The 12599-nt window shown below is 47.6% G+C and overlaps 1 protein-coding gene across 1 annotated transcript; it reads right to left on the bottom strand.

Moving 5' to 3' along the window:
• Window positions 1-6468: 6468 nt before the first annotated feature.
• Window positions 6469-12180, bottom strand: LOC125551240 (RNA polymerase II C-terminal domain phosphatase-like 3). The gene is made up of 11 exons (XM_048714396.1): window positions 11253-12180; window positions 11035-11173; window positions 10905-10960; window positions 10754-10814; window positions 9280-10668; window positions 8456-9046; window positions 8229-8375; window positions 7848-8137; window positions 7651-7762; window positions 7257-7561; window positions 6469-7146 (listed from the first exon to the last, which is right to left on the bottom strand). Exons 1-11 carry the CDS (start codon window positions 11858-11860, stop codon window positions 7086-7088), a joined length of 3759 nt encoding a protein of 1252 aa, XP_048570353.1. The 5' UTR covers window positions 11861-12180; the 3' UTR covers window positions 6469-7085.
• Window positions 12181-12599: the final 419 nt, after the last annotated feature.

Here is a 12599-nt window from a genome sequence, read left to right as displayed (position 1 = left end):
CTCCTGCCTGGGATCCTCCTAAACTACTCCTGGTCGTCGTCAGCGGGCATCACGTAGTAGTAGGCACCTCCGGTGTAGTAGGAGTCGTCGTCGAAGGTGGCGTCTGGCTCCTGGGCTCCAACATCTGGTTGCGACAACCAGGTAGAAGGGATAGGGGGGAAAGAGGGAGAAAGCAACCGTGAGTACTCATCCAAAGTACTCGCAAGCAAGGAGCTACACTACATATGCATGGGTAAATGTGTAAAGGGCCATATCGGTGGACTGAACTGCAGAAAGCCAGAATAAGAGGGGGGATAGCTAATCCTGTCGAAGACTACGCTTCTGGCCACCTCCATCTTGCAGCATGTAGAAGAGAGTAGACTGAAGTCCTCCAAGTAGCATCGCATAGCATAACCCTAACCGATGATCCTCCCCTTGTCGCCCTGTGAGAGAGCGACCATCGGTTGTATCTGGCACTTGGAAGGGTGTGTTTTATTAAGTATCCGGTTCTAGTTGTCATAAGGTCAAGGTACAACTCCAAGTCGTCCTGTTACCGAAGATCACGGCTATTCGAATAGATTAACTTCCCTGCAGGGGTGCACCACATAACCCAACACGCTCGATCCCATTTGGCCGGACACACTTTTCTGGGTCATGCCCGGCCTCAGAAGATCAACACGTCGCAGCCCCACCTAGGCACAACAAAGAGGCCAGCACGCCGGTCTAAACCTAAGCGCACAGGGGTCTGGGCCCATCGCCCATAGCACACCTGCACGTTGCGTACGCGGCCGGAGAGCAGACCTAGCAACCTCCATTACAAAGGAAGTCACGTTACGTGGTCCAACCCGGCGCGCGCCGCTCAGTCGCTGGCGTCACGAAGTGCTTCGGCTGATACCACGACATCGAGTGCCCATAACTGTCCCCGCGTAGATGGTTAGTGCGTATAGGCCAGTAGCCGGACTCAGATCAAATACCAAGATCTCGTTAAACGTGTTAAGTATCCGCGAACATCGACCATGGCCAGGCCCACCTCTCTCCTAGGTGGTCTCAACCTGCCCTGTCGCTCCGCCTCAAAGTAACCGTCGGGAACCCAGGCCCACCTCTACCGGGATGGAGCCACCTGCCCCTTCAGCCCCCATCTCCGAACAGTATCATAAGTAAGGTAACTGTGTAAAGTATACAGTATATGCCCGTGATCACCTCCCGAAGTGATCACGGCCCAGTAGTATAGCATGGCAGACGGACAAGAGTGTAGAGCCACTGATGGAACACTAGCATCCTATACTAAGCAGTAGGATAGCAGGTAATGGTAACAACGGTAGTAGCAAGGACAGGCTATGCATCAGGATAGGAATAACGGAAAGCAGTAACATGCTACACTACTCTAATGCAAGTAGTATAGAGAAGAGTAGGCGATATCTGGTGATCAAAGGGGGGGCTTGCCTGGTTGCTCTGGCAAGAGAGAGGGGTCGTCAACTCCGTAGTCGTACTGGGTAGCAGCGGCGTTTGTCTCGGTGTCTAGCGAGAGAAGAGGGGGGAGAAACAATAAATATTTAAGCAAACAGATGCAAGACATGACAAGGCGTGATGCTAGGTGTGCCACTAACGCGGTACGAGGTGGTACCGGTGAAGGGGGAAACATCCGGGAAAGTATTCCCGGTGTTTCGCGTTTTCGGACAGATGAACCGGAGGGGGAAAGTTGCGTGTTTGCTATGCTAGGGATGCGTGTCGGACGAACGGGCTACAAATCCGGATTCGTCTCGTCGTTCTGAGCAATTTTCATGTACAAAGTTTTTTCATCCGAGCTACGGTTTATTTTATATTAATTTTCAAAGTTTTAAATCATTTTCTAAATTGTTTTAATTCGAAAATTAAATCTTAAATTGCTATGGGTACACAGAATTGTACCCAACAGAATGTATGTGTGGCTGGCAGGTGGGGTCAAGGGGTGGTCCAGTCAGCATTTGACCAGTCAACTGTTGACTGGTCAACAGGGTCTAACAGGGCCCACCTGTCATGGACTGGGTCAACCCAGTCAACAGTTTGACTGGTCAAACTAAACAGGGGGCCCACATGTCATTGACTGACAACTAACTAACCTAATTAATTGGTTTAATAAACAGATTAATTAGGTTAAGTTAATTAGGTTAATCTAATCAATATTAATTAAGTTAATTAATTCTTTAATTAAGTAATTAATTATTTTATTTATTTATTTATTTTAAACTCCTTTTTTTCATTTTATTCTGGGGGTGGGGCCCCACTGTCATAGGGCCAGAGGAGGCCTAGCGGGTTTGGGCGTGGGTGCCCGCCCGAACACGCACGGGCGCGTGTGCTCTGGGCGCCGGCGTCGGGCGTGTGGTCTGCGGCGATTCGAGGGAGGCCGGGGCGAGCGGCGGCCGGGTGGTGCAGGAGGCGAGCGGCAGGCCAGCGTGCGGTAGCGGCTGCGGGTGGCCGCGGCGGAACCAGGAGGCGGCGACGCAGGCGGGCGCAACCAGCTGCCGGCGAGCACGGCGAGCGGCCAGGGGAGACGCAGCGGGTAGGGCTCGGCCATGTGCGGGCGGCACCAGCGTCAGAGAGGCGAAGCACGGGCGCGCGCGAGGCCACGTGAGAGCGTGCCCGAGCGCGGGCAGCGCGTTCTGCGAGGGAGGGGAAGGCGGGGGCTGGGCCGACGCGGGCGCGCGCGGTCGATGGCCTCGGCGGGGCGCAGGTGTAGAGGCGGCGCGGACGGTGCATGGTGAGCACGCGGGGCGAGGGAGAGAGGAGGCCGGGGCCTCACCGGGGCGCGTAGGGGTCCGGGCAGCGGGGATCGAGGGGGGTGATGGCGACGATGGCGTAGAGGGAAGCAGGCCAGCGAGGGAGGCGGTCCGGCGAGGTGGAGACGAGGATGACAGCGACGGGATCCAAGGGCGGCGGGGTCGAACGGTGGGCGTCGGCGGCGTGGTTCCGGCGACGGCGTGGCAGCTTCGGGGGGCGGCGGTGAGGCATGGTGTCGGGGACGAGTGGCGGTGTTGCGGCCTCGTCTGGGTCGTGCCCCGATCCAGAGGGAGTCAGGGGAGGCAGAGAGAGGAGTGGGGGAAGTGGGGGCTTTCGCCCCGATCCAATCTGGATCGGGAGGGGGCGAGGGAGTGGGGAGGAGTGGTGCGGTTAGGGGGTTAGGGTTTCGGCACCATGGGATAAGGGAGTGGGGCGTGGCTGGGCCGGCCTGGCGGCCCGATGGCCTGCTGGGCCATGGTCCAGCGGGGGAGGGGGGATCTTCTATTTCTTTTTTTGTTTAACTGTTTATAACATTTTTCTTTTACGGTTTTAATTCATATTATTTTAGTTTTATGAAATATAATTCTAGCACCTAAATTAGTGGTAGTAATTATATTACTGCCACAATTATCCTTTTATTTATTAAAAGTAGTTTTCAATAATTTAATCCTTTAAGTGACGATTAAATAAATAATTTACTATTGTTTCTATCATTTAATGCATCTAAGCATTTTATAAAATTTTGGGTTCACCACCCTGATCATATATGATTTATTTGCTACACTTTAAACATTTTAGGTTTGACTTTAGAAAACTTTTATCGTTTAACTTTATTTTAAGTTAGAATTCGAAAGGGACGTGATACACCGCAAGATTAACAACAGTAACCATGGTGACGTGGCATCATTATCGTGAGATTACTGTAGCCTAATTATCCGGGCGTCACAGCAGGTCACACACATATCAAGCAAATGGGTTCACAAGCTCACTAGTAGCAAATTAAAAATCAAAGCTTGTGACAACCCATGGTGAAGATAGAAAATAATAGGCTTGTCAAGACAAGCACGAGGACAACAAACTTCACCAAACATGAGTAAAGTAAGATGCAAAGAGGTAAGACACACACTCATACAACGAATGCTTCCACGGAGCCACCAAAGATATAAAAAGAGAACGAAACGGTGGACATGAAAGAATATGGATATCAACTAGAGATGTAACTTCTCTCACATGTATAAGATTCTAGGTAGATGACAATCATGGTGATATATATCAACAAAGAAGGATGTACACATGAAATAGTTACAAAAGGAAAGAATAATATATCCAAACGGGAGTCAAAGGAAATACCAATGAGATCTTTGCTTGAAAGCATAGCACATGGCTTAATATTATCTTATTGTATATTAATGAACTCCAAACACACAACCATCAAAGACATCACAACTAGAAACAAGAGATCATTGTTGGGATGCTTTGAGAAAGGAAACAAGTATCACAGGAACGAGTCAAGAAATTCATGCCATGATGCAATCTACACAAGGTTGAGCCCATTGATACGTCTCCAATGTATCTATAATTTTTGATTGCTCCATGCTATATTATCTACTGTTTTGGGCTTTATTATCCACATTTATATTACTTTTGGGACTAACCTATTAACCGGAGGCCCGGCCCAGATTTGATGTTTTATGCCTATTTCAGTGTTTTGAAGAAAAGGAATATCAGACAGAGTCAAAACGGAACGAAATCAACTAGAGAAGTTATTTTTGGAAGGAAAGACACCTGATGAACTTGTACCCCGCGTCAGAAGATACAGGAGCTGCCCACGAGGGTGGGGGCGCGCCCACCCCCCTAGGGCGCGCCCCCCTGCCTCGTGGGGCCCCCGTGGCTCCCCTGATGTGCTTCTTCCGCCTATATAACTCCATGTGACCTAAAACTTCCAGAACGCAACATAGATCAGGAGTTCCGCCGCCAGAAGCCTCCGTAGCCACCGAAAACCAATCTAGACCCATTCCGGCACCCTGCCGGAGGGGGCAATCCTTCTCTGGTGGCCATCTTCATCATCCCGGTGCTCTCCATGACGAGGAGGGAGTAGTTCTCCCTCGAGGCTGAGGGTATGTACCAGTAGCTATGTGTTTGATCTCTCTCTCTCGTGTTCTTGAGATGATACGATCTTGATGTATCGCGAGCTTTGTTATTATAGTTGGATCTTATGTTTCTCCTCCCCCTCTTCTCTCTTGTAATGAATCGAGTTTCCCCTTTGAAGTAATCTTATCGGATTGAGTCTTTAAAGATTTGAGAACACTTGATGTATGTCTTGCCGTGGATATCTGTGGTGACAATGGGATATCACGTGATTCACTTGATATATGTTTTGGTGATCAACTTGCGGGTTCCGCTCATGAACCTATGCATAGGGGTTGGCACACGTTTTCGTCATGATTTTCTGGTAGAACTTTGGGGCAAACACGAGAGCACGATCTCCGGATTTAGGGTGACAGCATGCAATGATTTAGTCAGGTCTCGCAGTGCGCCATCTGCGCGCGGCATGTCACATGTCACCATGATGGCATGGACAGGCATCAAGATGTTACAATTAAATGCAATGTGATTTAAACTCATTTAGAATGTACTAATACATGTTACATAGTAAAGCATTCTGATGCATAGGTTGGACAAATGCTACTTGCTCTTGGGAAAACAAGAGAACTTGTCTTTTCTAATCCCTACCATTGCATACAGAGAACTGACACGGCATGTCGTGCTAGGTAGTCTCAATTTGTTGAAGGAATACACACCCCACCTAGTTGATTCCTTTTTTCATGACAAGAAACAGGGAACAAGGCGGGGAGTTAAGGCATCTAGTTTTCATAATGTGCCTAATACCATGTACGGAAGGAGTAACAACTTCGATGATATGGGAACACTATGTTGAGATTGATTAGGTAGGATTCCCCAAAACCAAATGAGGTAGATAGGGACCAAAGTATTTGTGTTCACATTTGTATTTTCGAAGTTGAAAAAGAAAGGAAAAGTTTTTAATGAACAATCACCCACAATTTAGGAGTTACTCCCTCCGTCCTCAAATAAGAGGATGCTTGGATCCAAGGGACTATTTTTAGTCTGACTAAAAATAGTCTCTTTTAGAGGCTAAAGTTCCAAAAACCCCTGACTAAAGAGAGGCTAGGACTAGTTTTGAGGCTAAAAATTTTAGTTATAGGAAACCAACTAAAATATGTATTAGCCCTCTCTCCTCATTTAATTCCTCTCATTTAACACATGCGAATTCCAGATTGAAGGGTTTGGAGGATAATAAATGCTCAATAACTTGATTTTAGTCTCTTCAGTATTTGAATCCAAGCATGGATGAAGTTAGCAAGTTTTAGTCCCACTACTTTTAGTCATGGGACTAAATCGTATCCAAGCACCCTCTAAGTGGGCGTTTAGCATTCAAATTTTGTTTCTTTCTTATCACACGAAAATCAAGACCAATAATCTTTGTACTTTCTACATGCACTTAGCTCATTGAAAATTAAAAAGGAGAGATTATGACTTGCACCTTCTTAATGCATTGTCTACTCCACTTCATAATGTCTTAATATTTCTATATTTCCACTTATTTGAGGACCAAGGGAGTATGTCAAAAAGCCCATGCAGGTTAATTTCCATCATTACCTCCCCACAAGCCCTTGTAGTTTCAAAAGTTAATATAATCTTGAAACAAGTTCATTAACCAACTGATCACCTCTCTCGCATTGTTATCTGCTATCACGTGTTCACACAAAATGTTGCCCAACTGAACAACGCAAATGCTACAGGCACGTCATGATATCAAACCCTGCATTTCCCTTTGGCACGCCAAGGAATCCAGCCATCGACACCTGGAGCCACACCACACGGCAACAGCTACAAAGGGGTCCGTGGACTTTAATGCCTCGTTCATCCCCAATGGTTGCTTCTCTGGCTACTTTATGACCACTAGCTGCCATTAACCCATTTCTGCGGCAGGCAGTCTTTTCACGAGGTGAGGGCACCACAAACATAGTACATTTTCACATGTTTATTACAAGGGAGGGTGGTAGTCTTGGATGATCTATTTTTCACTTTAGCATTCTTTTTTCCATGATCCATCTGAACCCCTTCACAAGCAATACTCACCAACCCAAAAATTATTTTGGCCCGACCTCTACCAATTCAGGCTTTGCATAAATCATTTTTCATTACCTGTTATGGCATGTGGTTTTCTTATGGGCCCATGGTTTTCTTAGTCTGGTCCAGTTTTTACTTGTGTTGTTCGGTTTTCATGACCCAGACTGTGTCCCAAGAGAATTTGGACTCAGGAATGGTTATTTTACTGCAAAATCGTGTTCATTGGCACGCCGGTATAGAAGTGCTGAAGCTTCTACCCTGTTGATAGCAAACAAGGTAAGAGTCTTAGTTAAATGATGGGTTATTTCTGGAGCTGGTATTATTAAATAAGAAAATGGGTTGAAGTTCTTCAGTGATAAATTCCTCACCATCCTGGATGAACGACGAATCTGCCTGTTTGTAGTGCCCAATTCACCTTGTCGGTTCCTAGTGAGTTGGCGACAACATGAGTAACCCGATCGTCAATCTGGTTCGTGCACACTGCACCGAACTGCTCTGCAGTCTGCCAGAGAGGATGCAAGTGGGGGTTAGCCTCTCCAACAGGGAAAATCCGGCTAAAGACAATACGGCAGCCGGCAAGGATCCTCCGCTGCTCAGATGATAGTATGCTGCGCACATCAGCATCATTGAGGTTGGGATGAGAAAAGAAGTTTTGATGAATGCGCCCAATAACCTATTTCAAGAATGTGACAAGTCTGTCAGTATAATCAACTGTGTATTTCAGTTCTCAGGAGTTTACTTGAGGGATGGATCCATCATTACCGCCAACGAAGAAGCAAGAGTGCCATCCTCAGGCCTTTCATCACGATCAATTTCAAGAAGTGATGGTCCAGGAAGGCCAAATTGCCGTCTGCTGCAAGGGAAATAGGTGTATCTGCAGATAATTGTTTGAAAAGGACTTAGTAAGATGCACTTGCTATTAACTCACATCAGAGTAAATATTTGACAGAGATACATGCCTCTCTACAACAATCATATTGTTTTTGTTGTGGGGCCAGACTCTCACAGAGTCATCGATGATCACTACTGCAGATTCCATCCCCAATACCCCATCAAGATCTTTACTTTTTGGTACACGGTCATCGCTGTCAAATGTATCACCGTCACCACCTCTTGAGATGCCATCACCACCCCTTGAGATTACTCTCCCTGCAAACAGGGTTCCACTAGGATCAAGAACCTTAGCCATCTCAGTAGCATACAGCTTGTTCCCCATCGTGTACAGATGTAACTCGTAAAGCTTGCTCGCCTACAGCATAAAGCACCAAATACATCAACCTTCAACACGAAGTGGAAAATGCGTCCATGAGCGGTGATTGAGAAACCTAAAGACAACAAACCTTCTCGAGAAAATTCCATATTCCTGGTCTTAGTTTAGTCCACATTTGCATATGATGGAATCGGAACAGATGCCGCTCTGACCTTTCCCGGTCTTGTTCCTCTTTCTTCCGCAAAATCTCTTCATGAATAGGATCCACTTCTATAAACTGAATTATAAGTGCATACAATATTAGTGCACTTGACGAATAGTGAAACAATTTAAGTCTTAGGCTACAAAGTCTAATACCTTCGCAGAATTGAGGAGAGTGTGATCCAAATCAAGCACTAAACAAAGTTTCCTCGATGAAAACATCGTGTGCTGTTCCATGATCCGTCTTGCCCTTTCCTTCTGTATGAGAGCCTTCTGCTGGTCATCATAACCGTTGAGGAGATCATCAAGATCACCCCACTGGTTAGCTGGTGGCCTGGTACCAAGTGTTGTAGCAGGGGCAGCATTATTGGAATCATTCTGTCCAGCAGCTACTCTTGGATCTGCCCTATTTACGCTGACTAAACTTTCTTGAGGAGCAATGAGTGATGAAGCAGCTAACTGTGAATTAGAGACAGGATCGACCTTACTCGCGCTCATGGTGGACTGTCGAGCAATGCTGGATAATGAGACTGGTTGAGATGGCAACACAGTAGTCTGAAGTTGCTCTGCCAGTTGTTGACGGTTAATCAAATTGTCTTTGCTGTCCTGGAAGGCCGGCAGGGCGATACCATTGCTTTTGGCTTGATCAGAGTTCAGAGTATCGTTCTTCTGTGATGTGTTATTGTGGAGGACACGACGGGGATCACGCGCCTTCATACGTATTACTCCAGGGTCATTTTGTGAATTCTACAGCAAAACATATGGTCAGTACTTACAGTAAAGCCAGGAATTGGCACTAAAAGAAAAGAAAAAAGTTCATGTAAAAATATTGACACCGCATAACCTACAAGTTACTACAACCTCAGCATGAGCATTGTGATTTAAAAAATAATCTTCACTTAATATGCCTAAAAATATGTCACCAAACAAATCTAAGTCACTATAAAATAATATGATAGTGACATTCATCAGGGCTTTACCACAGAGGCTGTTTGCGATGTTGCTTGTGGCCTATAAGAAGGAATGTGTGCAACTTCTGCGGTCTTCAGAGCATTGCCAGGTGGTATGACCATCCCAGCAGTGACATTATTGATCATGCCACTAGAGATGATACCTGAAGCAGGCTGAGGCTCTGATGCGGACCTCTTCTGATGTTCCATTTGAATCCAATGCATGAGCACAGTCGGGTTCACAGCAATGTCCTTTAACACTGCAGGCAATGAAACAATAGGAGCTGCACTGGTCTGTGGAACTGAATTAGGTTGGGAGGCTTGGAGAGTTCCAGTACTGTCTGGGATACTACTTACATTGCTAATAAGTTGACTACTGGTCCTAATACTAGGATTCCTGGCTGTCTTAGTTTCAAGCCCTGTATGCTTATTTGATTGAACCCTGTCACCTGAATAGGAGCTGATGTTACTTCCATCTCTACCAGGTGGTACCAGAATGTCTCTGGGACTCCCAGTACTCTCCCTAGCTCTTTTTAACACGGTTTCATCCATGAGAGGTTGGTCAGTTGCCTTGTGCTTCCGGCTATTATCTGATACAACACCCCCCAAGGTCCCATCTTTGGAAGCATTTGGCTCTGCCAAATTTACATGTATATTTGCATCTGCAGTACCACCAGAATCACGGTTCAAAAACCTGAGCCTTGGATCTCTACTTTTAGCTGAAGGCTTAAGAGCATGGCTGGGTCCTGAAACAGACTGTTCAATTTGTTTAGCATAACCTGGAGGACCACCTGCAAAACTGTCATTGCTGCTGATAACTGCACTAGGTCGGGAAGCAGGCATCAGATTCCCACTTGGCGGAGCAGACTTATTAGAAGCTGAAAAGCTTGAAACTTCACCAAATATATCACCTTCTTTGTCTCCAGATTTATCCCCATCATCAGATGGGGTTGGGCTTGGAAGATCATCACTTGCAAAGGTAGATGTCGGGCCATACTTCTGTCGGTACGAGGAAACATCCTTTAGCGCATCATTCACACATGGATAAAGAAAAATTTTCGAAGGATCAATTCTTTCCGCCGAAAAATATCTGTCAGGTGCCATTGGAAATACTCCAAACCCAATGGGCTTTGGCACAGAAAAAGGTGGGGCACTAACTCGGGTGGGTGAGGGTAAGCTGTTCTCGTCATAATCTGCATGAAGGTCCAACAAGGGGCTAACAATTCTATTATTCGCCGGTATCTCCCAGCTGGGGAAACTAGAGCCCCTAGGTGGATTTGCTGCTCCTGACTCGACTGGCAGTCTATCTGATGGAACCTGTCCAGATGGAACAACCACATTCACTGTTTTGGTGCTACAATTGGAACCGGCATTGTCTTCTCCATCTACAAAAACTAACTGTCTCACACGACTATCGAGCTGTCCACAGAAAAGAAACAGAAAGTTAGCATTCGAGCACAACCTACTCGCTCATGAAGCCCCACGAGCTACAAAAAATGCAAACCTCATCTCGCTGGTTGAGTGCCAGCATGTCTGAATATCTGTTCTTTATGTGAAACAGCAGCCTAGCAATTGAAAAGGGACCAATTGGTTATAAGATAACAAGTCAGTTTTAATCAATACTAAATGATTAGCAAAAGATGACTTATATTTACTTCAACAGCATGTTCTTGTTCTGCTCCCTCTTCGGCATCGCATATGAATTAGCTACCTACAACAATGAAAACGATGTGAGCACTATGGTTTGCCAGTTTGGAAAGGAAACAATCCAGCAGTCAGCCTTACAGTGGTGATGGTGTCGATTCCAACAAAAGCCTGTTGCACAAGAGCATCAAGCATAGGCATCGGGCTACCGCTCTCTGGGAACAGCGGCTTAAGGCTCTCAAAGCAAGACCGCAGGCGGGCACACGAAGCCTCAAATGACCTACAACACAACATTAGTAACTTATATCTCTCAGAAACTGAATCAAACATTATCCTAGCCATGAAACATGAGTACATACTTCTCAGCTTCCTCAATGGAAAGCCTCTCAAGCTCCTCCAGTATACTCCCCACGCGCTGGTCAAAATCCAGCTCATCAGCCGCCTCAACGGCCAAACGGGTCTGCTCCATGTCCACTGACTCTGACTTGTCCTGCGCATCAGAGTCCAAGTCGATGGTCTCAGGCTGCTTAATTGGAGGGGAAGTGGACTGTACGGCCTCCCCCTCCTCAATCTCGCCCTCTTCCTTCTCCTCGTCCGAGGTGTCGACGAGGTGCTCTACCTCGTCCTCGTCGGCAGCAGGCCGCGGAACGAGAGGCTTGTTCTGCACAGCCTGCGCCCAAGCAAAGCTGTGGAACGCCGGTGCATAACTCCGGGACATGGTGTACCCCATCCAAACCCTAGATCTCTGCGACGACGCCGACGGAGCAGCGGTGCCACTGGACGACTCCTTAAAGTCGGCGGCACTAATTTCTTCCAGCGACTCTGAGGAGTCCCCATCGGACGTCTCCCCGCCGCCACCGGCGGTGAAGACGTCCCCCCCAGGCGCGACCACCGCCGACCGCGGGCGCTCCCTCGTCATCAGCACGACCAGCCAATCCTCGTCCTTGGGCGTGAGAGTCACGCGCATGTGCCGTCCGCGGCGAGCACCTCTGGCGATGGGCGCGCCTCCCAGGTCTCGTTCTACGCAGTCAAATCTGGCTACCCGGAGCTGAATCCGCAGCTCCCTGTGGCGCCGACCGATCCAGCAGCCGCCGAATCACACCAATGGATCAGAGCCCCGTCAGAATGGGGAGACCGCCCACCGGATTTCGCTGGATCGGAGATGCGAGGGTAGACGAAAAGACAGCGCGGCGCCGGATTTCGGGGAGACGGGGAGGGGCTCGTGAGGCTTTTGCAGAAACTTATACCGAACCCAAGTTTTAATCCGACCGTTTGTGTTTGATTTCCACGGTCGGGATATGTGGACGTGTAGTGTCAAGGTTGTGGCTTCGTGAGGATGGGGGACTCTTTTTTTTTCTATATCTATACTATACTTCTATCTATACTAGTGTTAAAAGACCAAAGGTGATTTCCCCTACATCCACACGAGAAAATGCACACAGGATAACCCTAGACGTCCGATCAAACCCACTTACTACCATCCAACTGTCCACGTTTCATCAACCATACTACAACCAGATCGACGGTTGTAAGCAAATGTTCTGCCAGCAGACTCCCACGTCCAGACTCCTACACATCCCCACGATAACACCTCCTTCCAGCGAATAAACAGAATTTCCGGGATCAACGCCACCACCACGCCACGAACCTCGCGTCGGCACGCCGCCTCGCCGTCCTCGCTCCGCCCCGTCGTCCTCACTCCGCCC

The sequence above is a fragment of the Triticum urartu genome, chromosome 4 (assembly GCF_003073215.2).
Source record: "Triticum urartu cultivar G1812 chromosome 4, Tu2.1, whole genome shotgun sequence".
NCBI lineage: Eukaryota > Viridiplantae > Streptophyta > Magnoliopsida > Poales > Poaceae > Triticum > Triticum urartu.
Note: the sequence above shows the minus strand (reverse complement) of the source record. Positions and strands in the feature narration are given on the sequence as shown.